At 61.3% G+C, this 24,861-nt stretch overlaps 1 protein-coding gene across 1 annotated transcript in view; it reads right to left on the bottom strand.

Moving 5' to 3' along the window:
* The window catches only part of HMCN2 (hemicentin 2), a 139,035-nt gene that overhangs the window by 60,495 nt on the left and 53,679 nt on the right, over positions 1-24,861 (bottom strand). The window contains 17 exon segments of the mRNA XM_045563742.1: positions 620-796; positions 1,645-1,740; positions 2,264-2,360; positions 2,721-2,875; positions 4,380-4,549; positions 4,750-4,858; positions 5,562-5,840; positions 6,653-6,931; positions 7,911-7,974; positions 7,976-8,066; positions 8,826-8,952; positions 9,327-9,474; positions 9,738-9,868; positions 10,812-11,006; positions 14,130-14,216; positions 14,983-15,237; positions 17,590-17,717. Coding sequence (XP_045419698.1) covers positions 620-796; positions 1,645-1,740; positions 2,264-2,360; positions 2,721-2,875; positions 4,380-4,549; positions 4,750-4,858; positions 5,562-5,840; positions 6,653-6,931; positions 7,911-7,974; positions 7,976-8,066; positions 8,826-8,952; positions 9,327-9,474; positions 9,738-9,868; positions 10,812-11,006; positions 14,130-14,216; positions 14,983-15,237; positions 17,590-17,717 — 2,588 coding nt within the window.

Here is a 24,861-nt window from a genome sequence, read left to right on the forward strand (position 1 = left end):
TCACAATTGTCATCAAGTCATACTTTGGGTAGTAATCTAATTACTGAATCTTCCACTAGACTGAAAGCTCCCAAGTCTCCCTTACTCAGGGCTGTGGCCCCAGGGTCTGCCCCAGAGCATGCACACAATACACGTGGTTGCACAGAAGATGGACAGATGGAGGAATGGGTGATTGAATGGATGAATGAATGGATGGGCAAATGGACGGTTGTATGGGTAAGTGGATGGATGGGCAGAGGATTGGATAGAGGGATGGTTGAATCAATGGATGGATGGTCAAATATTTGCACACATGGATGGAAGGATGGATGGATGGCTGGATCAACTGATGGACAGTTGGGCTTTCTCATGTACAAATGGAGGATGGCTGCCTCACTGACTGGTGGCTGGCTGGGCGGACGAAGGGACAGATAGGTAGATAGATGGGTGGATGGACAGATGGATGGAGAGATGGGTAGGTGGACGGATGGACAGGTGGGTGGATAGATGAGTGGATGGATGGGTGGGTGGATGGATGGATGGATGGGTAGTTGAGTGAGTGAGTGGATGGAAAGATGAGACAAATGGATGAAAAGACAACTTTTGGGACAAGGGCCCCTATCATCCCCAGGCAACTCACCATTGACCCGTAGGCCATACTGCATCTCTGTGCTGCCTGCCACATTGGATGCCACACATCGGTAGCTCCCGGCGTTGGAAAGCTGGGCTCGCTCAATGCGGAGAACTCTCCCATCAGCTGATACCGTCACTCCTGTCTGGGCAGAGACAGGCCGGCGGCCCTTGAACCAGGAGACATCTGGGAAGAGAAGAGAGATGCAAGGGGTCCTGCCAGCCCTAAGACCCTGCTGGTGTCGTGGGCATCCAGGAGAAGCTTCCAGGGTGGCCACACTTCTTTTCAGGCAAGAAAGCTGGGTTCTCCAGGAAGGGGAGCAGGGTGGAACAGGGCAGCGCTGACAGGACCAAGGACAGAGGGGAAGCCCCGGAGGTGGAGGACGGCGCGGCTGGGGGCAGGGACAGCAAAAGCCAGCCCGGCCGCTCCCCTCCTCCCAGGAGACCTCTCACCTGGGAGGGCTTTTGAGGACATGAGCCTCAGAGGGCAGGGCTGGGCCGCTGTGTCTGCAGCTCCCCTACATCCTGCCAGGCCCCCCAGAGCTCAACAGGGGCCCCCAGCAGAAGGGGCAAATGCCCCAGGGCTCACCTACCCCAGGAGAAGCGGGTGGTCCTGGCTCAGATGGGGGATGGAGAGGGGCCTTCCTCCTGGGCCACAATAAACATCACCCCATCCCACGTGCCAAGTGCACACGCCTAGCCCCATGTGCCCGGCCCTTTCCTCAACTGTGCATCTACAGAAGAGGCCAGACGGAGGGTGACTCGGAGGACCTGGGCCTCGCCCCCAGGCCCGGGCAGCCCTGTGAAGTTGCAAAGTCTGAGCAGGAGCCCTGCAGGCTCGCTTCAGACCCAGCGCATGGCCCGGGGCCCTGGGGCTGCCGTGGCACCATGGCCTTGTCCAGGAGGAAGGGAGACAGGAGCAGTGCGGGAAGGGCCTACCGATTTCTCCATGGTGCCACCGCCTGAGGGTGCCTGGAGCACTCGCCGGCCTCACTAGATGTGCAGGTGGCATTCTGCCTGGAGGAGGGGTCTTACCAGGAGGGGGCACACCCGAAGCCAGACACTCCAGGGTCACGGAGGCGTTTTCCAGCACTGCCTTGTCAACTGGGCCTGGCTCGATGTTGGGGGGCACTGGGGCAGACAAGGGGAGTCCCAGCTTGGTGGGTGGGGCTCTGCCATCCCCAGCACCCCTCCCTCATCCCCCCCAAAAGTCCTGGGCATCAGGGCTCTAAAGCAGCTCATGTCCTCTGACCCAGGATCCCCACCCCTTAAGCCACACGGGGGGACAAAGAGTGACAGCTGCAACGTTTACTGCAACCACAGAGGATGGCCCCCAGGGACAGCAGCAGCCCGGCAGGGGGTGGGATCATCACAGCCACGGGAAGTGACAAGGGCAGGGATTTCTGCACAAATGAACCCCAAAATGAATGAAATAAGCAAAGGTAAGTGGGAACATGAGCGAGGCCTGCCACTAAAATGCCCACCAAAAACATCCGCAGAGCAAACTGTTTGTGCCTTCATTTCAGGACTTTCCCCTTCTCAGTTTAACCACACAAACCTCCTCCCCGACTCCTCCCACACACCCCAGCCCCACGGCCCTCAGGGCGTCTCCCGCCATCCCCACCCTGGGCCCTGCTGGCGCCCACGTCCTCACCCAAAACCTTCAGCGCCACGTCCCTCCTGCTCTCCCCAGCCAGGTTAGCAGCGGCACAAGTGTAGATGCCCTCGTCCCTCAGGTCCACCTTGTCAATCTGGGGGGAGGGGAGGGCAGAGAGCACCTGTGCATGCGGCAAAGCCACAGGGCCCAAGGTGGAGGGAAGTCTGCAGACCGCAGGACAGGGCACTGGCGCTGGGGGTGGAGCACGGGTGGAGCACGGGCAGAGCACTCGGATCCCAGAGATCCCTCTGGCCTCTGGGCACACTGCCCTGCCCCCATTTCCTCCCTCTGACAACTGAAGCTCCTGGGACCCGAAGAGGCCGAGGGTGACCTGCCCCCGCAACCTCAGCTTGCAGACTGAGAGGGCTCCATGCCTGTCCTACCCCCATGCTGCTGGGCCCTGATCAGGTCTCCAGGAACCCCTAAAAGTGGCTCCTCCACCTGTGCCACATACCTGCAGGTTCCCCCCAGAGGCTGCCAGGGCCACCCCATCCTTCCACCAGCGGAGGCTTGGGGTAGGCACCCCAGCCCCTATGCATTGGAGGGTCACAGGCTGCAGGAAAGAGGCTGTGAGGTTCTCACCCCCGACGATATTAACCGATGGGAGCTCTGGGGAGAGGTAGAAGGACTGGGGTCAGGGTCAGGAAGGGCACAGTGCACACCCAGCAGCCCCCTCAATGCCTGAGGGTGAGGGAGTAGCCTTGAAGGGCTGGGCCAAGGGCTGGCCCCTAGCTTCTACCCTCTATCCCCCAGACACCTGACTTAGGGGAAAGAGCTTCAGACTGGGAACCAGCAGAGCAGTTCCTTCCCTTTAAACATTCTACTATCCATCCATGCATCTGTGTATCTATCTATCCCTCTATCCACCTACCTATCCACCCACCCACCCCATCCACCCACCCATCCACCTATCCATCCACCCTTCCATCCATCCATCTACCCCTCCAACCATCCACCCACCTACCCATCTATCCATCCATCCATCCATCCATCCATCCATCTACCCACCCACCCATCCACCCATCCAACCACCCACCCACCCATCTATCCAATCATACATCCATCCACTTACCCATACATCTATCCACCTACCCATCCACCCACCCACCCATCCATCCACCCATCCATCCATCCATCCACCCACCTACCCATCTATCCATCCATCCATCTACCCTTCCATCCACTCATCCACCCACCTATCCATCCATCCAACCATCCATCTACCCACCCACCCATCCACCCACCCACCCATCTATCCATTCATACATCCATCCACCTACCCATACATCTATCCACCTACCCATCCACCCACCCACCCATCTGTCCATCCATCCATCCATCCATCCACCCACCCATCCAACCACTCATCCTTTCATCCATCCACAAACCCACCCATCCATCTACACACCCACCCATCCACCCACCCATCCATAAACCCAGCAATAATCCATCCACCTACCCACATCTTCTATCCACTCATCAATTCATGTATCCATACGTGCATTGAGCATTTACTCTGTGCCCAGAACTATATTAGGGCCCCAGACACAGCGGAAAAAGGCAGCCACCATGCTAGCATCTCAGAGCTCACAGATCTGGACAGCAGAGATGGACAACTGAATAAATAATCCCAATGTAGTGGGTGGTGGGCTATGGTTACGAGAGGCTGGGTGGTGCAGACTAGAGAATTGGAATCAAGGAAAGCTTCCTGGAGGAAGGAGTGTTTCAGGACATACCTGAAAGATAGGGAGGAGCTAGGCAGGCAAAGAGGAGGGAGAATCTTCCAGGCAGAGGGAACAGCAGACGCAGACTCAGAGGTGAGAAGGAGAGTGCTCACTGATGTATATAAAGAACTGAACAAAGTTCAGTGTGGTTAGCATGATGAGAGTGGATGGAGAGCAAGGAGGCTAGGGAGAGGAGTGAGGACCTAGGGGCTGGACAGGACAGATGACAAGTGTGAAACATGGCCCAGACCAGACTCTCACACTTGTCCATGGGGAACTGGGAAGGGCTTCCCAGAAATGCCCTTCCCAGGCCTGCCACAGCCTCTGGCTCCACCCAACCCTGGCATCCTGGGCTCCCCCTGGCCCCAGAACCCCAGATGTCCACTCACCGTGCACGGACACCTCCACCTCAGCCCCAGCAGTGCCTGCCTCATTGGTGGCCTGGCAGGAGAAGAGGCCTGCGTGGCCCAGCTCCACATGGTCGATGTGCAGTGTGGCCCCCTGCAAGGCCACCTGCACCCCAGCCAGCTCCTCAGCCGGGCGGCCATTCTGCAGCCACCTGCGGTGGGTGGGCAGGGGGTAGGTCAGCCTGAGGCCAGGTAAGGTGGGGCAGGACAAGCCAGGAAGCCTTGCAGCACCTCCCACCTGCCCTGTCATCCCTGCCCCGGAGCCTCTTCCATACTCCTGGGGATGGGAAGTAGCTCCCTCCCCACCTGCTGCCACCACCCTCAGCCCCGGCCTCCCCCACGCCATACGCACTGGACAGTAGGTGCCGGGGAGCCGGAGGCCTGGCAGGGAAGTTCCAGGGGCTGTCCCACGATGGTCGTCACCTGGCCCAAGCCTTCGGCCACCAGGAGCTGTGGGGGCACTGCAGGCAGGACCCACTGTTGGGTGTCTGGACCTGAGCAGCCCCTCATAGCACCCTGAAGTCCCCAGTGCCCTCGGGGCAAGGCCCCAGCCTCACCTTACCCTTCAAGTCTCCCCATAAATGGTTCCCCTCCAGGAGGCCTTCCAAGGCCCCCTCAAGGCTGGGTGAGGGGCCCCCTGGCCTCCCTACAGGCAGGGCCTGTCCTCTCAGTACACCGAGGGCTCAGGAGCTGGCACCGAGGGCTCAGGAGCTGGCACCGAGGGCTCAGGAGCTGGGCTGGCCTTGTTCCCTGTTTTGCTCCTGGTAGCATGCAGGGCCAGCACAGCTAGTGCTTGAGACGCATCTGCCAATGGACGGAAGGCCCCGCCTGCCCCTCCCACCCTGTCCCGGGACCAGTGCCCACGAGCCGGCCTCAGGAACGTCCCCATAAATGCTCTTCTATTGGCGGAAGACAGAACGGCGTCCTCTGCTTTGAGTGACCTGGCCCAGGGTCCTGGGCAGGGACCCTTAACCCCGGAGTTCCACCCTGCCCTCCCCTAGCTCTGCTGGCCCCCAGCCCAGGCCTCGTCTGTGTCGTCCAACACTGGGACACTGGTTACTTCTCTGCCACCCTCCATACCCTGGGTCTGCTCGGGACAAGTGAACAATAAACATGGGTGGAGGGCCACAGCCTAGGTGGCTCTGGGGGATGGGCTGGGCTCACCCTGCACCTCCACGGAGTACTGAAGCACAGCCTCCCCAGCGGCGCTGCGGGCCACGCAGCTGTACAGGCCCCTGGACACCTCCCCCGGGCTCTGCAGCCTCAGCACGCCGCCCGTCTCCAGCCACGTCTCGTTGCCCTCTGCCACGGGCAGCCCCTCGTGGTGCCAGGAGAGGGTGGGGGGTGGATGGCCCCTGGCCACGCACTCCAGCGCCATGGGCCTCCCAGCCACAGCCTTCACCTCGTACGGTCCTCCGCCAGCGCCCTTGATGGTGGGTGGGACTGGGGAAGAGGCAGGGGGCCGCTCAGGGACCAGGGCCAGACACCAGCCTGCTCTCCGCCCAGCCCAACAGGCCTGGTGAAGCCCCTCACTGACCCCAGCCTGTGTGGAGCCCTCCCCTCCCTCAGCCCCACTGGCTGCACCCCTGCTCAGACAGCAGATCCTCCGGGAAGCCCCTCCCAGACCCTGCTGGAAGCATCTGCACCCTCCTGGGCCAGTAGGTGCCCCCTCCCAGGGCACTGTGTGCACGCTCTCGCCATCCCCACTGCCGCCCCAGCCAGCCCATCCCGAGCACAGCGATGGCGCGGCTGTGTATCTCCCAGTTCTGCGCGCGGCAGGCCTCAACATCATGCACTCAAAGCCATGGTCCCCCAGGGCCAGGACCAGAGCCTCACAGGGGCCACCTGCCAGAGGGGCTAGAGCCCCGGTCCCTTCCCCCGCCGACTGGGAGAGCTAATGCCGCAAAGTGCCCTGCAATCTAGCACACGGTGAGTGAGTAACCAACGCCAGTTAGTCACTAGCAGTGGTCATGGCGTCTGGGCGTGGCTTAGTGAAAAGCCCTAAACCAGACTCGGCTCTGCCGTGACACCTGGACAGACCCTTCCACTCCTGGCCTCAGTTTCCTCACCTGGATGAGGGACGGTGGATGAGCCGAGATGACCCTTCTCCCTGGATAACTTTCCATCCCATTGCCCTGTTTGCCTCTGACCACACAGACTGCCCCCCCGCAGCCCCCCTTTGGAGACAGACAGAGGCCACCCACCCAGAGTCCCTCCCACTGCCCACCCCAGCTGCCACAACTCCTGGCCCTCACCATAAACCTCCAGTCTGGTGGCCTTCTCTGCGGCCCCCGCAGCGTTGCTGGCCTTGCAGATGTAGATGCCAGCATCCGAGCCCTGGGCCCTTCCCAGCTGCAGCTGCCGACCGCCCCTGGCGTAGACAGCCTCAGGGCTGGGGGACAACAGGGCCCCATCCTTGAACCAGGTGATGTTAGGGCTGGGCGCTCCTCGGGCCTCGCACAGGAACCACACTGGGTGACCCTCCATGACGGTCACCTCGCCCGTCTCATTGGAGCCCCAGATGGTGGGGGGTGCTGAGAAGGATGATGGGGGCCTTGTCACAGGAGGTCCCCGAAGGCAGCTGGCATCCTCCCCCAGAGTGGCACGCTCATGGCCTTGGGCCACAGCCTCCCCACACATCACACACTTCTACTATGGGGGCGGGGAAGGCATGGGGCATGGGGAGAGTGGGGTCTGGGGACAGACGGGAGGGGCCAGCTTGGGGACATGCTGGCACGGAAGATGCAGGGGGTGGGGGAGGGTCCATGGGCTTGGGCTATGGCCCCCACTCTGCCTCTAACTCACTAGATCACCCAGGCTAGGTCTGGGCCTCAGTCTCCCCATCTGTGAAATAAGGGGCTAGCCTAGATTAGGACCCCCAGGGCCAGTTACCCACCCTGGCAGTACCCAGGGTACCCAAGGTGACTCTAAGGGCAAGCGGGTACAGCATGAATTAACTGCATCTCAGAGTGGAACTTCCACTTCTCCCTCCACACTGACTACAGCAAGAAAAGCCTGCATTTGGTGCTACTGTGCATGCACTTAACCTTTCCAGCACTTTCTACTGTCCCCGTGTGAGCACAGAGAACACGGATGCAGGTGGGTGCCCCGTGCCCAGGCCACGCTGAGCACGGATAACATCGCCCTGGGGTTGTGCTGTTTCCTCAGCCCCTTCCGTGAAAAGGCGCTGGTGCCCACTCTCAGTTGAGATACTGCGCATCCTTTTAAATAAATGCGCTTTGGTGTAAAGAAAAGTGACTGATTCGGAGAAAAGGTTTTAAAAATCATCATTCCAAGTGGTATCAGAAGTAGGAAAATCGGTGAAGCTGGGATGGAAACATCAGATTTGGGAAACTCCGGGCCACAAGCCCTCTGTCCCTCCCCCAAGCCCGGCTTCCTTAGGCTGCCCCCACCCCCCGCCCCGCTCAGCGCCCGTCCTCCCTCATCCTCCTCCAAGGCAGCGGGCAGCTTCCCGAGCAGCCCACGGCGGGCCCAGAAGGTGTCAGGGCTCACTGTGGACTCGGAGCTGGAAGTCCTTGGCCTGCTGGCCGGCTGGGCTGAAGGCCACACACTGGTACCCGCCCCTCGTCCCCCAGGTGACTGCTGGCGATTCTGAGGACCTGGCCGTCCTCCCGGAGCTGCGTGTGGGGGTCTCCGGGAAGGATGGGCCTGGGGAGACGGTCGGGGAAAGCGCCAGTGAGGCCGCGGTGCTGGCGGGGCGGGCTGCACGGGCGCTGCCGCGTGTGGAAGGAAGGAGAGCCATCCACGGTCGCCACGAGGTGGCCGCAACCCAAACGCCGGCAGCCACGGAATGGACACACAACGCATGGTCCACCGTGCGATGGAACGTTATTTGGCCATAAAAGGAAGGCGACTCTGCCGCTCACTACGTGAGGACGAGCCTCACAGACACTACGCGGAGTGAAAGGGGCCGGCCGCGAAGGCCACCTACTGCCCGTTCTGCGTATGCAAAGCACCCAGAACAGGCAGCCCCATGGGCACAGACAGCACACTGGGGCCGGGCGCGGGGGCGGGGCTGAAGGCTTAATGGGTACAGGCTTTCCTTTTGGGGTGATACGGTGTCAGGAACCAGACAGAGGCGACGGCTGCCCCGTGCTGTGAACCTATGAAACGCCACTGGACTGTGTGCTTTAAAATGATTAATTGCATGTTATGTGAATTTTACCTAAATAAAATGAGTTTAAAACAAAAGACTGAGGGACAATAAGGTCCTGCCCAGGCGAGAGCGGGGTCTCCCTGGGTAATCTCTCGCTGGGCGGGAGTCACCTGTGCTGCCCTCAGCCCGGCCCCCGGGCACGTGCCACGCCTGTCAGCCTCCTTGGAAGTGTTGAACCCGCCCCCGAACCCCCACCCAGCTGGCCCAGGCCAGGCACCAGCCCCACGCGATCCGCCATGGGGGCCACTCACTGCCCGTCCTTGGTCCACTCCACCTGGGGCATGGGGACCCCCGAGGACCGACACTGCAGCTCCACATTGGCACCAGCCAGGCCCAGCACCTCCTGGGCAGCCCCGGCTCCAAGCACAGAAGGAGGGACTGGGGGTGAGAAGGGGGGAAACTACTCAGATGCAAGCCCCACTGACCACAGGGCCTTTGCCTGTGCTGACCCTCCGCCCGGCTTGCCCTTCCCTTCCCAGCCCCTGGGCAGGTGGGCCCTGCTCTGTGGTCTCAGCGGCCTGGAACACTCTTCTGTAGCACTTGTAGCAGGAATGACTTGTCCAACATGTGACTGTCAAGCGTCTGTCCGCCCTGCCCTGACAGCTCTGTGAGGACGGGTCTGTGTCTGGCATGGGCCCCTCTGTGCCCCCTGCTCTCTGCAGGCAAAGTTTCCCCTTTCCCCCGTCTGCCTACAAGAGTAGGGCTGGGGGGCCAGACATGCCCAGGAATTGCGGGGCTCAGGCCTCACTCACTGAGCACGAGGAGATTGAAGTCCCTCTGGGCTGTGCCAGCCTGGTTCTCCGCCCGGCAGGTATAGAGGCCAGAATCACCCTCCTGGATCCGGGGGAAGTGCAGGGACCGGGCCCCATCCAGGAGGCGGTGGCTGCCGGCCTGGGGCATCTGGGCAGAGGAGGGCAGAGGCAGCGGTGAGTGGAGACCCAGCCACCCCAGCGTCGCATGGTGGGAACTGAGCCCCAAGGAGCTGGGAGGTGACGAGAGCAGTGTTGTGCTCCCTTCTACCTTGCAGCCCTCAGGCTTCCCTGGGAGACCACAGTCCCCCAAGATACCCACCACACCTTGGCGCACACAGCAACGCCCATCCAGAAGGCCTGTCCCCAATCCAAATGCCACCCACAGCCCATCTGCCCCAGGGGGACACCCACCAGCAGCCCATCCTTCAGCCACACAATCTCCGGGGCTGGAGAGCCGTTGGCGTCACACTCCAGCGTCAGGGACTGCCCGGCCATGCCTGACACGTTGGCCTTGCGCCCGTCCTCTCGGATGCTGGGGGGCACTGGGGGCAGGGACAGTGAGGAGCTCTCCCCTTGGAGCCACAGCCGCTGGGACCCGTCCAGGCCTGGGCAGGCAGCCCCAATTCCCACCCCTTCCCCAGAGCCTAGGGTCGCCACTCTGCCAGTCACTGGGGTCCCAGGGGTCTGCCTGGCCCCTAATCTGGCCACGGGGGGCCCCATGGGCCTGCCAATGGCTGCAGCAGCCTCACCCTGGGACTGGCACACCCTGGTGGCCCAGGCCAGGGTGCCACATGCTCTGACACTCAGCTTTGCAAGGTGCTGCAGCCTGTGGATCCATCCGGGTCTACACCCAGCTTGGGGTCACAACCACCGGGGAGGGTCCCCTGAGTCAGAATCTCTGAAGCTGGGGCCTGGGCATGTCTTCGCATGGAGCTGTTGACACTGACCCAGGAGGCTGGTGCAGGTCCCTCCCGCAGGGACAGCTGGTGCCAGTCCCATGGTAAGGGGGGCTTCCCTGCTCACAGCACGGTGGGTGTGGGGGTGAGGTTAACGTGAGCCTCTGGCCAGTGTCAACAGTTTTAACCTGGCAGTGGACTCTAGGGCTGTCGCTGCCATTGGTGCTCATTTTAACAGGAATTCAGCCCCCAGATCATTTAGAAGCCACCTATTCAAGGGGCTTCCGCATGCTCTCGCCGTGGGTGTCTCTCTGGGGAAATGGGGTGCCCAGTACAAACTGCCACTTTCCCAAACCCCTCATGCCCTCCCCCTTGCTGGCGCCTGGGGGCAGGGACCTGATCCTCCTCTGCAAGCAGCTCTCGGGCCCTGGGGAGCTGGTGCTGCCACACCTGGGCACCGGGTCTTAAATCAGACCCTGGCATCACTACCAGCCTCTGTCGGCTGGGGCCATGGGAGGAGGGTACAAGCCGGTCCCTGGGTCCCCATAGCCTGCACCTCCCCGCCCCCAGCTCTGCGTGCCCTGCTTACCGTGGACCACCAGCTTGGCTCTCCTGGACGCGGAACCTGCCTCGTTGGTGGCCTGGCACTCGTAGTCTCCACTGTCCATGGGCGAGACGGAGGCCAGGAACAGAGACCCTTCTTCCAGCACCGCCACGCCCGGCCGGCCCTGCAGGGGCTCTGAGGACGGGCCCCTCCGCCACGTGACCTGCGGTGTAGGCGTCCCTGGCAGGGTGCACAGAGCCATCAGCACCGTCCCCCACGTGTCTCCTCTGTGCACACGTGGCTAACCCTCCAGCAGGTGGTCCCAGACGCCCCTCCCCAGGCTGCGAGGAGCGTTTCCCGCACCCACTCAGGCTGTCCGCCACAGTCTCCCCGGCCCCTCGTGTGGACTGGCACCTGCACGGGTACCCCCAGCCCCCGCCCTGTCCTGCATTTCCTTTTTGTGCATCAACCCAACTCTCCGACGTACAGAAAACACGCTCATTATTTATTCTTATTCTGCCATCCGCTGTCCGTCTCCCCCACGAGGCCCGGGTCTTTACTTTGTTCCCTGCTGTACCCTCAGGCATTGGCACGGTGCTTGGCACGCAGCATGCACCAAATCCACGAGGAGCCGGCCGCGTGCCGCACGCTGCGCGGTGCACGGTGGGAAACGCCAGCTCTGCCCAGCCTCACCCTCCCGTCACGATGCCACAGGCACAGGTCGCTTTGCTGGCCGCACCCCCCATTAACTCCTCCGACATTCCTCACGTTGGCCTGGCGCACAGTGGGTGCACAACAAACGCTGCCACTGGGCTATGAGTGGAGCCGTCACTGTCACCGGCCCCTAGAACAGGGCCTGCACAGAGCGGGACCCCGAGTGGGCCTTGAGCGAGAGGCCCAGCGCCCCTGTGCACACACACCTGCGAGCCAGCGCCGCCCAGAGGTCACAGCGAGAGCCCCCGCTGTGCGCCCTGCTCTGTGGCCGCACACTGAGCGACCTCAGGATGCAGCCATCCTCACCTCCGCCTGCCACCCGACCTCCGCCAGCACTGGGTTGGAGGGCGAGCTCAGGGCCACATCCCCAAACTCGCAGGTCAGCACCCTCGCGCTACCTGTCGGGGTTGCCCAGAGAACTGCATCCCCACTCACACTCGCCCCGCGTGTTCTCGGGCCAGTCACCTGATTGCTCTGTGCCTGCCGTCCCCTGCCGGGGCTGCCATCCCCACTGTGGGGACACACATCACACACATCACATGCAACAGACACACCACACATATGCACACACACACCACACACCTACATACGCACACACACCACATATACAACATACATATCACATGCCACACATGTATCACATAGTACTAACACAACACACATGTGCACATACCACACACACGTGCCATATACATACCACACACTATACACACAAGCCATGTACATACACCCACCCCACACACAACCCACATGCCACACACACATATCACATGGTACAAACACACAACACACATGCATACATGTCACGTACACACATGCCATATACGTACCAACACTATACACACAAACCACATACACACACCCCACACCACACATCACATATATAAACTACACACATGCAAACACACATCGCACACACACCAAACACCACACACCACACACCCGCTCCCGGCCCAGCCTCCCCGCAGAGCCTCCATCCTCCCGCCACCCGGGGGACAGCCTTCGTGGCTGCTGGCCTGGAACGGCAATGGGTTTCAACTCTGGAACTTCTTTTCATGCAAAAAATCTAACCCATAAAGAGCTGTCACCGCAGGACGGTCTGAAGCTCTGCTGGAAGATTCCAGGGGCATGAGCTGTCACTGAAAGTCACTCACTTTGCCTCCCCCTCCCTACTTCTCAGAGGAGAGTCCAAAGTCACCAGCGAGTGGGTGCCCTGCCCCACGAGGAGGAGGCAGATGGTGTCACCGCAGGTCCCAGGGCTCCCCAGGGTGGGCGCTGGGCTTGGTGCTGTCCCTTTAGCCCTCGGAGCCCTCTAAGCCCGAGGCCCCAGGGCTGGGGAGCAGAGCCCACCCGTCACCAGGCAGGAGGCCCGAGGGTGGGGGCTCGGGTGGTGCTGAGGAGGCTCAGTCTGGCCCAGAGGACAGGCCCCTGACTGACCGGGGTCGCGTGTGGGGGCTATGGGGCATGGAGAGGACAGGAGGCCCTGGCTGGGGGGGTCCCACCTCCTACCTCCCACCTCCAGCCCCCAGAGCACAGAGTGGCTGCTTGCTGTTCCCAGAGACCGACGCGAGGTGGCATCGTGGTCACGGGCCCAGGACCTCGTCCCCTGGGAGGGCAGCTCTGCACACAGGGAAGCTGAGGGGTTCCCAGAACCCCGCTGGGTGCCCGCCCCAGCCAGAGAGGTGCAGCCGCCCACCTCTCCCTCGTCCTTTCCAGGGGCTTCCCTGGCGCCCGCGGCTGGAGGAGGAACAGCTGAGACTAGAGCCAGCTCTCCGGGCTCCTGCCAGGCTGCTTTATAACCTGCCACTTGCCAGCCGGCCACCCAGACAGCACCCTCTGGAAAGCACCGACCCCACACGGGGGACAGCAGGCCCTTAGGGAGCAAGACGCGCACAGTCATGGAAGAGCAGACGCCTAAAGACGCAAATCGGGCGGGGGGAGGGGACCTGCTGGGCGGGGCATGAGGCTCCCGGGAAGGTGGACTCCCCCTCAAACTCATGGCGGACCACTGAGTTCTCACAGCAGCCCTGTGCAGAAGGACTGCTAGGACCCCACTGTACAGATGGGGAAACTGAGGCTGAGAAAGGAGATGCAAACGGCCCTAGGTTGCCCAGCCAGGAAGGGCTGCATCAGGGCTCAGAGGTGGCCGTCTGGGCCCCACCCTGTGCTGCTGCCCCAAAGAGGGCCCCAGAAAAGCGGGTTTACACAGGACCATGAAAATCCAGCCTCTGTGAGAAAGTCTGGGGCTTGGGGAGAGGCAGGGACCACCGAGCCCCAATCCACAGGGCCCTTGGGCCGCCTTGGCCCCAGCTGTCATGCCCCAGACGCTGGGGTGGGCACAGGCAGGGCTGGGTCAGACCAGACCACACTCTGGGAGTCGCACCCTGGCTGTGTGACCTCGGGCAAGCCTCGCCCCTCTGGAACTGGGCTGCCCCAGTGAAAAGGGGCCAATTTGAAGAGCCACCCTATGGGTTGTCGATGGGATGAAACGCCTGGCTTGGTGCTGGCAAGTAGTGAGGACCCCATAACCCTCAGTAACCCGTGGGCCCCGCCCACTGTGTGCCACCCAGGCTGCTGGAACGTGGGCGGGGGCTCCTCCCTAGCCCAGCCCACCCCTCACCTGCCCAGGCCCACCCAGCCCAGCCTCACCTCTGGCCGGGCACGGCAGGCTGGCGTTCTCTCCGGCCACGCGCTCCAGCAGGCCACTGGTCTCGTCAGCCCCCCAGTGCGGTGGCTCTGGTGGGAGGCAACACGGCCGTGCTCACACCCCTGGGCCCAGAGCTTGGCACCCTCTGCCCCTGGGACCCAGGGCCAGCAGGGAGGGCATCCCCTTCCAGAACCCCAGCCCGTAGCCTCCAGCAACCTGTCGAGGCCAGAGGCGCCAGCTTGCCTCCCGCAGGGTGACCCCATGGAGCAGCTACCAGGGCCGTGACACCAGGCCCAGGGGGCCGAGCTTGTGCGCTCAAACACAGGGCCAAGCGTGGCTCTGCCCTCCAGTTCCCTACCAGCAGCAGCTTTCCAAGTCTGTTTTAAATTCCTAATAGTACAAATGCTAGCACCGTCGATCCAGAACTTTCTAGGTGCCGGGTGCTTCAAACATTCTCTCACTGACCCCCCAGGTGTTATTGGACCCACTTTACAGATGCGAACGCTGGGGTCAAAGAGTGCACACGACCGGCCTGTGGCTGTCCAGCTGCCCTGGGCCCCATGCCTGCCCGACCACTGGCCCAGGTGCCTCTGTGCACCCAGGTGCTAAGGGCCCCCAGGTCACTGACCAAGGGGAAGGAGCGCAGGGAGGCCCTGCTGGTGGCTCTGAGGACCTGCGGCGCACGACCCAAGGGCTGACTGGGCTCCGGACATAGAACAGCCCTGTGGCTGTCTGTCTGTCCCAGGAAGGAAGGGGACAGGCACAGAGCGTGGAACAGACACGAGCACCTCTCGAGTCCAGGCAGCGGCTGGGGGAGGTGTGGAGAGGTGGGTTCTGGGCTTCGGGGAGACTCACCCAGCACCCTGAGCTCCACCTCCCAGGCGTCCGCCCCAGCGCTGTTGGAGGCCTCACAGCGGTACCTCCCGGCGTCGGAGGTTCTGATGGCCGCAAAGTGGACGGAGCCGTCGGGCTCCCCGCCCCGCAGGGCCTGCCCGTCCTTGGACCAGCTCAGCCGGGGCTTGGGGTGGCCCTCGGCCACGCAGTTCAGATCCAGGGCTTCTCCCGCCAGCACCTTCAGGACCCGAGGGCCCGGCTGCACCTGAGGAGGCACTGATGGGGCCCCCGGGGGGCATCAAGGGGGGCCAGGTGAGGGTCCCAGAGCCCAGACCCAGGCCACATCTCAGATGTCACCGGCCAGCAAAAGCATCAGGGGCGCAAGTGGAGGCTGGCAGGAAAAGACCTGAGGACACCCCGCGTGGACCCCGAAGTGAGCAGCGTCTGGCCGTCCACCTGAACACGTGCCCTCATAAAAGACTCGCACCGGCCTCCCGCCAGTGCTCCCAGCACCTGGGTTTCATCCGGCTCAGCGCACACAGGGGGAAACTGAGGCTGGGGGTGGCGAGGGACAGACTCAGATGGCCCAGAGAGGTTGGGCAGCAGCATGTGTATCCCAGCTCAGCTCCTCGCAGCCACGGACCCTGTGCCGGCTGGAGCCTCAACGTCCCCTTGTCACATAGCCCCCCTCCCAGGATGAATGAGAGGCAGCACGGAGCCCGGCCCACAGGGGAGCCTGTGGGGTTGCAGCCAGTCATTCCAGCGGGACGGGACTCCTGCCTCCATCTGTCCCTTCCTTCGGCTGTGGGAAAGACACTTTTCCTTCCTTTCACGTTTGTGTTTTCAAGTCACTTTTTCATCCTCCATCTGATGCCACACCCACCCATTTTGCAGATGAAGCAACTGAGGCTCAGAAAGTCCTATGACTTGGCCAGAGTCACCCCTCCCTCAGCTGATGGAGCTGGAGCCAGCACCAACCCTGGGCTGAACGTCCCAGAATCCTGGTGGCTTCCTGTGGGCCCAGACCAGGAGGGCCCAGGAGAATTCTCGGAGTCCAGAGGCCACCCAGCTCCGGGTGCTGCGTGGGAGACTGGGACAAGTGTCCTGGGCCCTCAGGGAAGTGGAGGTGCACCCACCCCTTCCCAGCTTCTGAGAAGGGGCCCAGAGATAAGACCATTGTGGGAACCTGGCCCTGGGCAGAGGCCAGCCCCTTGGGACACAAAGGCCTCTCTGCCCAGGAGGGCTCCCTGCCCAGGGGCACAAAGGTGCGTGTACCCCACCCACCCGTCCCCTTACACACAGTTGCTGAGAGCAATAACAGCTTCCACTGTCCTGAGCACTTAATGTCCCCGATACCTTCTGACAACTGTGGGATGGACATTATTGAGGCCCCCACTTTACAAAGCAGGAAAGCAATGCCCAGTGAGGCCAAGTGACTGGCCTGAGGTCACACAGCCAGTGTAGCAGTCAGGATTCAAACCCAGCTCTGCCGACTCTGAGGCCCTGCGCCTTACCCTGCCTCCCCGTGTCTCTCTCACCCCCCATGCAAACCCACTCGGGCCTCTGAGCCCCTTCCCTCTCCAGGCCTCAGCCTGTCCATCAGTGAAATGGGGTGTTAGCTCAGACCAGGGGTCTGCAAAGTCCTCTGTACAGGACCAGACGATGAACGTTTTAGGCTGGGCAGGCCAGATGGCTGGTCTCAAGGTCTCAGCTCTGCCACGGCGGCATAAGGCAGCCACAGCCAGTACAGACGAACTGCGCTATATTCCAGTAAAATTCGTGTTTACAGACACTGAATTTCAATTTCAAATATCACAAAATATTATCTGGATGTTTTTTCCGTTCAATCATTTAAAAAGGTAGAAACCATCCCTTGCTCATGGCCCCATGACAGCAGGAGGTGGCCACGTCCGGCCTGGCCTGGGTGACTCCCAGGATCTCTAAGAGGACAAGCTCCTGCCTTTTGGGTATGTGACTCACACTGGCTGCCTCCCTGAATGGGACCCGGACACCCGGGCAGATGCCCTCCCCAGGACCCCCAGCCGGGCCTGGGACCAGCCCCACAGGGGGGATCAGGGACTCTGCCCGAGAGGGAAGGACATGTGTAAAGAGCTCTGGCTGGAGCCTGGCATACAGAAGGTGCTCACTAAGTGGCGGGGCCTCCTGCCATGGGTGTATAAAGTGACTTGTTGAACGGGCAAGGTGGGCGCTGGGGCCTGGAAGGGCCTCTCTGGGGGCCTTAGTGCTCCCAGCAAGACAGGGGCTCTGAGCGGTGCCCCACAAGCCTCTCAATGCCGCCAAGCCCTGGGCTCCCGGGCTGGGCCCCAGCACCAGGCAGAGATGCTCTCAGATACCTCCCGACCCCCACGGCCTCCAAACCTGGGTCCCCACTGGGCCCTGCCCTGCACCCCTGGGGGCCCTTGAACAGCATCTCCAGGCCCCAGCCAAGGAGTATGGGGAGAAAGGGGCTGGGGAAGAGACACAGGCCTGAGGACAGGACACAGAGGTGACAAGAGCAGGTACTGAGGCCCCACAGGGGGGGAGGCGACAGGACCTGCCTGTCCTGGGTGTGGGAGGGGCTGGGGAGCAGGGACGGAGGGAGAGACCAAGGCTGGAGACTGGCCTTACCTTGCACCCTGAGGACGTAGTGACGGGAGGTGGACCCCGCGGGGTTACTGGCTGTGCACTCGTAGTGGCCGCTGTCACCCACCTGGGCCTGGGCCAGACGCAGGGAACCAGATGGGAGGAGTCCCTGCCTGCAGGAGTCGGGGACGCTGGTGAGATCCCCACTGATCCCACTCTTATGGAAAGGCTTCAAGACCCAACTGGAACCAGCCACCTCCCCCAGGAAGCCTTCTGGGACTGTGGCAGCACCCACCGCCTACCCCGCACCTCCACTGCCCTGAACCGCCAGGCCAGGGCCAGCCCCACACCCACTGGTGCGAGAGATAAGGAGCACTGGACTAGGAGTCCACTGGCTTGGGTTCAAGTCTAAACTCTGAATCCTTCCCAGCTGTGTGACCTCAGGCAAACCGCTTCCCCTCGTCTATGAAACGGGAGTACGCAGAGGGTCTGCGTCTGGGGCGGTGAACAGACTCCTCCACAGGCTCTGCCCAGAGCCTGGCACCAGGTCACTGCTCGACGCCCACTGCAGGTCACTCTCCTCCTCTACCGCACACGCCTGCCCTGTGGCGTGGGGATGGGGGAGAAGCCACCGGCCCTGAGGCCTCTGCCTCTCAGTGCAGCGCCCGCTGGTGCTCGGTTGGCGGGAGCTGTGTCGAGGGCCGCCGGAGGCAGCTCGGGAAGCATCATTGCCCTCCCCGGTCTGGCCCACCTTGCTAAAGTCACCTGACCCCCATCTCACAGGGATCCAGGACCCCCAGCCAGGCTTCTGCAGCTGGGCTGGACCCCAAGGGGCCGCTGCGGACATGATGTCACCGGCCCATATGTGCTGGCTCCACACAGCCCCTGCCCCCGTAAAACGGCAAGGGCAGCTGCGGCCACTGGCCCCGACTGGCCCCAAGAGCAAGTGGCCCGCACAGGGGTGGGGACGCTCACTAGAGGCTACGAGCTCGGCTCTAGACCCCAGCAGGCCTGGGCTCCAGTCCTGGCCCCACTCTCCTTTCTGCTGAACCCCAGTGTCCTCCTCTGCTAACAGGGATCACAGAGCCCCTGTGGAATCCTGAGGAGTCCCCACTTCCAGGCAGCTACAAGTGTCATGTGAGATGTTCCTAAGTCCTGGGCACATGGTTATCAAACAGGTCAATATCGTCAGGGGTTCACTTTGTGCCATTTGGGCTTCTAGCCTTGTCCTGCTGGGTCCCTGTCTCCCCATCTGTAAAATGGGGCAATAACCCCCCCCCATTTAGCAGCTCAGAGTGTCCGGCAGGCACTTGGGACAAGTTTCTGAGGTTGGGGATGACACACTGGGTGGTGGTCTCTACAGCCCAGGCACCAGGCTAGACTGCCTGGGCCCAGACTGTTCTGCCGTGCGCTTGCTGTGCGAGGCTGGGCAAGTCACTCAACCTTCCTGTGCCTAAGTTGTCTCATTCTGGATTTTGGGAAACAGCCAACGGTAGTGCTTATCCCTCACAGGGCTGTCGGAAGAACACAATGACCTAATTCGCAGCCCAGCATCTGCAGCAGAAGGCACGCAGCAAGGGTCAGCTGTCTCCATGGTGAGACCAGCACACACATAAACAACACACAGCACTGTTGCGCGTGTTTTAAAACATTTATATAAATGGCAGCATGCATATGTGTGTAGGTCAAAGTCGTTCATTTTTCACTGTTGTGTAATATTCCCTTGCATGATCATACCACAATTTATTAATTTGCTCCTTTTTGAGTGGACATTCAAACATTCAGACCTTTCTTTCTCTCCTTCCTCCTCTTTCTTTCTTTCTTTTTCTCTTCTCTTCTTTTCTTTCACCAGCAGAGCTCTCTGCACGCTGCTCTGTGTGCCTCGCATGCACCGGGGCAGGCTTCCTGGGCCCACAGACTCGCACGACACGTGGGGCCGGGGTTCTCATCAGAACCCCCTGGCTGTGTGTGAATCCTGCAGATTCCCAGGCCCCACCGGCAACTCTGATTCAGTAGGGGGTGGGAAGTGGGGTTTTACCACAGCCCTAGGTGGGGACACGACTTGGGAACACTGGCCAGGGACATGAGGAGGTGCCCCTTCCCCGAGCAGCAGCACGGCAGAGCAGATGGGCGTGGGGCTTTCCCGGCCAGTGGCCTGGCGAGAACCATCCTTCTGCCTCTCACAGGCTGGCCATGGACAAGGACTCCCTCTCCCTGAGCTTCCGTGTTCACATGTGGAACCACAGGAGAGAGCGAGGATGAGGTGACATCACGCACACAAAGCCTGCAGTGCCTGGGACATAGCAAGTGCTCCGTGAACAGCCCTGCAGTCGGTGCGGTATGACCCCAGCTGGTGTCTGGGTTCTCGCCCCCCAGCCTCCACCGGCCGGGCAGCCCCAAGCAGGTGGCTCAGGCTTTAAAGCATGGAAGAAATGAGGGACAGCAGGACACAGATATGTACTGTCTGGCGACGGGTCAACATCCACCAAACAAGGGCCAAACCAGTTTGAGCTGGAACTTATCCCCTCAGTCACACGCGGGACTGGCCCACGCTTCCTGCCCAACTTCACTGCAACACCTGGGCCAGCGAACAGGGACAACCCGGGTCAGTGGAAGGAGGCCCGGCTGGGAACAGGTTCCGGGTGCGAGGTCCAACTGTGCTGCGACACACTGTAGCCACAGGCAAGGCAGCCCACACCTCTGAACCCCAATCTCTTCATGTTTGAAAAGGCAGCTTCAGGCTCCATGATCTCAGAGGCTGCCTTCCACGTCCCCTGAGAACTTTAGGGACCACAGAGCCCCTCCGTCCCCTCCCTACCAATCCCTCAACAGGATAGGAAGTGGGAGCTTCTAGGGGAAAAAGAAAAACAAAAACATTTCTAAAAGCAGAAAGATTCCCCACAATACAAGTAGGCTTTGTCTTTCTTATGACCAGCCCCCGGGGCACTCCCTAGAAACAGTCTGCAGCCTGCTCTATCTCAAAGGATGAGGCGGAGGAGGGAGACCCATTTCACAGATGGGCAAGCCGAGGCCTGCAGAGGCCAAAGGACCCAGTGCCTGCCCGGTGGAGCCTGTGTCTGTTCTAAATGCCAAACCAGCCAGGTCATTGCCCTGTTCTCAACACCTCTGTGGCTGCCCACTGCTCCCTGGACAAAACCCACACGGCATCGCAGCCTGCCGGCCCCCAGCCCCACCTCCAGCTACACACCTGTGTCCCTGCACAGTGGCATGGCTGCTGCTCTTCCTCCTCGGGGCCGGGGCCAGGGCCAGCCCACCGCCCCTCCTCTGCAAGTGCTGTGTTCCCACCTGGGACACACCTCCCCTTCTGGTTCACCTGATAACACCTGCTCCTCTTTCAGTATGGAGACATCACTTCCTCCAGGAAGGCTGCCTCAATGCCCCAGGCTGGCAGGTCTGGCCCAGGGGCACCCACAGCAGCGTGTACATCCCGCCCTCACCACGCTGACTTGTCACCACCTGTCTGTGGCTCCAAGAGGATACACCTCCGTCCGTCTCACTTGCACGGGTATCCCCAGGACCTGGCCCAGACCTGGCACACAGCGACCCTTTCTCACGACACTGCCCGAGCCCCATGAGGCTCAGGGAGGAGGAAAAGCCGTGGGCTCTGGGGCTGCCAGGGCCACCGCCTGTCCTCCCACACCCTCCCCACATTCCACAGGCTCTGCGGGGAGGCAGGGAGAGAGGGGAGGAAGCAAGGAGGACATGCGTCTCTCCAAGGAACAGGCTGCTGCTGAGCGTGTGGCGCAATTAGCGGGAGCAGCTTCACCGCGTGTGCAGCCAGATGGCTCCGCGCAGCGCCCAGATGAGAGCGCAGGGAGGTTGGAGGGGAATTTCCTGTTTATGACAGCCATCTGGCTTGAGCCCTCGCCATCGCCATCGGCAGCGAGGCGCACGCAGATGTCAGAGCGGCGGGGATCCGCGAGGGGCCCACCCATGGCCGGTCCCACGGCAGAGGCTGCCCACAGGGACCAAAGTGCATGTGACAGAAAGTGCTCTGGGAAATGCAAATCCCAGGCTGCACCTGGCTGTGGCCTCCCCAGCACACACCGCAACCGCCGTCCTCTGTGGCCCAGGGAGCCTTCCCCACGGATTTATCACACCCGTTACTACCTGCCACTGTGCAGTGGCTCCGTGAGGGGAGGAGCCGGGTTGCCCAGGTCTCCGGCAAGTCCCCAGCCCTTAGCATAAGTCCTGGCCCATAGGAGGTGCTCAATAAACATCTGATGGCAAATCCCAGCTGTCCCCCATCCACACACATCCACTCCCTTCCCACCATCACTCACACTGGTCTCTGCTCCCCGCTCCTGCCCTCCTTAGACCCCTTCAAGGCAGCCCTGGCTCCAGCTCGCCCGTGGAGCCTTCCCCTGCCTGCACCACATCGAGCCTGCTCCGGCTAACTGCTCACTCATTCATTCAACAAAGAGATATTGGGGTCGAGGTGGGCCAGAGGCAGCTGCAGTGGAGGAAACACACCTGTCCTCAGGCTGCTCAGAGTGTGGGTTGCCCTCGTGCACCCCCGTCCTTCCCGCCACCACCCGTGTCGCTGGTGCTGCCCGCTCTGTTTAAAAGCACCAGCGAATGGGGTCAGCAGCTGTTGAATGAACGCCCCCCCCCCCCCGCCCGAGTCACCCAGTGCACGGGACGGCCGGTCCTCCCCAACACAGCTCACAGGCAGCGGCACTCGACAGACGCCCGTGTCTGCCGGGGCGGGAGGGCTCTGAGCCTGGGGCCTGGAGGGCACCCACCCCACGGACGGCCACCGGACTTGCATCCCCTTCCTGTGGCCTCCCTCCTCGGCACCGCACAGGCTTGTCCGGAAGCCATAGGCGGAGCAGGCAAGCCGGAGACACTCAGCAAGAGGCGCCTGATGCGGACCAAAGGGCAAGCGCAGCGTGCGAGAGGGAGAGGGCGAGCGGGCAGGCGCCGTCCCTGCAAGCCCAGCAGCGCCGGGGCGGCTAACGGGAGGGAATGGTGCTGATGGCCACGGCAGCCGCCAACCACTGGGCGCTTCCCGTGTACACTGCGCGGCAAAGCAAATTCCCACTTGAGACCCCCAGCAGCCAGACCGCGGGGCAGGCGGGTCTCACCACCATCAGCCCCTTCTGCAGAGGAGGAGACTGAGCCTCTGCAGATGTGGTCCTGGTACCCACGGCCACCCAGCAGGTCGGGACACCGGACACCGAGACTGGACACTCCCACTTTGCCACTGTCTCCTCACTGCCGCAATGAGCTAAACGCTTGGCTCTGAAAGCTGGTTAACTTAAACGTTCTCTGGAAAGAGCCACTGGCCATAGGCTGACAAGACCCGACCTCAGAGCCACCAGGCCAGGAACCATCATGAGCTTCAAGGGGCTGCCAGGGCAGAGCCCCCACGCAGGCCACTGGCTCACGGCCAGCAAGCAGTTCTTCTCTCAGGTCACCAGGTCCCAGTTGCAGGCCTCACCTCTTGCCTCGGGTTAACCGGGCCAGCGTCCCTGCTCCAGGAGAGGGGGTGGGTGGGCCGCCTGTCCTGTAGCATCCTCGGGAAGGGGCAGAGAAGGGTGGTGGGAGTATGAAAATAAGAAAACCTGGATAACGAGACAGAAGCAGCTCCATCTCCCACGGCCCCCGCCTCCATTTGGGATTTGGGATTTGGCCTGGTATGGGACCCTGGCCGGCTGCCTCCGGGAGCCAGAGCTGGAGCCAGGAGCACTCACAGCCGTCTCATCTCCTCGGCAGAATCACAAACAAACAGTGTTGCCTGGAGACACGGCCTCGCCCCAGCATCCCCAGGCTGAATCATGGCCGTCATCGCTTGCCCAACCCTCTCATTGCTCAGGTGGGAAGACTGAGGCCCAGAGAGGGCAAGAGTCTCGCTCAGGTCTACTGAGCGGGTGGGGTGGAGCTGGGATGGGACCTGAGGTCTTTGGCCGCCCGATCTCACACACCGCTGGAGCCCGTGCCTGCTGTCTCCACGGCTCCGGCACAGTCCTGGGCACGTGCCGTTGCTCAATCAATACTGTTGACTTCAATTTTGAACGTGCAATTCGGGTGTTCTTTTCAAAAACAGCAGTCCCACAGAATAAGGAGTGCCTGACGGCCGTTCCCACCCTCAGACTTCGCCGCTGGCTTTCAGGACTGTCCCCCAAGGAGCTGCCCCGGGAGTTAAAGAGGAGCGTCTGTGTGAAGATGATCTGACAGCCCATTTATCACTGCCGAAAACTGGCAACGAACACGTGCCCCAAACAGAGAACAACTTAGCAACGATGAGAGCCGAGAGCCCTGGAATGTTATTTTGCCCTTTAAAATAAAAAGCAAGTGACATGGGGCCAGGATGAATCAAGAAATTGGGTAAATGAAAAAAAGAAGTCAGTGGTGAGGGCAGAAAATAAGATGCATGAGGTTTGATTCTGCACGGCGTCTACACAGACACGAGCAAATCAGAGGGGCTGGGACTCGGGGCGGAGGCTCAGAATTCCGTGGCTTCTCAAGCCCCTAGTGTGCTCTCTTTCTCTTGGGACTTTCTGACTCTGGAGGTCGAAGATACCTGAGTTCAGAATATTCCCCAGGCCCTCCAGAGAGTGTAGCAGCCCACCTGACCTCGGCCCAGACGCCTGGTGTGCGTCTGTGTGTGTGTCTGTGTGCATGTCTGTGCATGCCTGTGTCCGTCTACATGTCTGTGTGCATGTCTGTGTACATGTGTATACATATCTGTGTATAGGTCTGTGTGTGCCCGTCTGTGTGCATATATGGTCTGTGTGCATGTGTGTGCATATCTGCATGTGTATGTGTCTGTCCATGTCTGTGTGTATATGTGTCTGTATCCATGTCTGTGTGCATATGTATATGTGTCTGTGTGCATGTCTGTGTGTGTGTACACATCTGTGTGTCTATGTGCATGGGTATATGTGTGTGTGCATGTCTGCATGTATATATGTCTATGTGCATGTCTATGTATGTGTCTGTCTGTGTACATATGTATATGTGTCTGTGTGCATGTCTGTGTACGTGTGTATATGTGTCTGTGTGCCTGTCTGTGGGCACTAGTATCTGTGTGTGTGTCCAGGCCCAGCCCCGGGAGTTGCATGGTCAGAACTGCAGTCCCTCCACTGCCGTGTTTCTGTGTCCTCAGTGGAGTGGGCATGGTGCCACTGAGCCTACCTTGCTCCAGGGTGGCTGGTGGGAGAGGATCCCCCCAGCCAAGCAGGCGGAGGAGCCTCCGAGACGCAGTGCTTCCTAGCTCCCAACCCCAACTATGCCACAGAATGACCAGGAGCAGGCTCAGTCCTTCCCCAAGGCCAGAGGATGGGGTGACCG

Source organism: Lemur catta, chromosome 10 (genome assembly GCF_020740605.2).
Source record: "Lemur catta isolate mLemCat1 chromosome 10, mLemCat1.pri, whole genome shotgun sequence".
Classification (NCBI taxonomy): Eukaryota; Metazoa; Chordata; class Mammalia; order Primates; family Lemuridae; genus Lemur; species Lemur catta.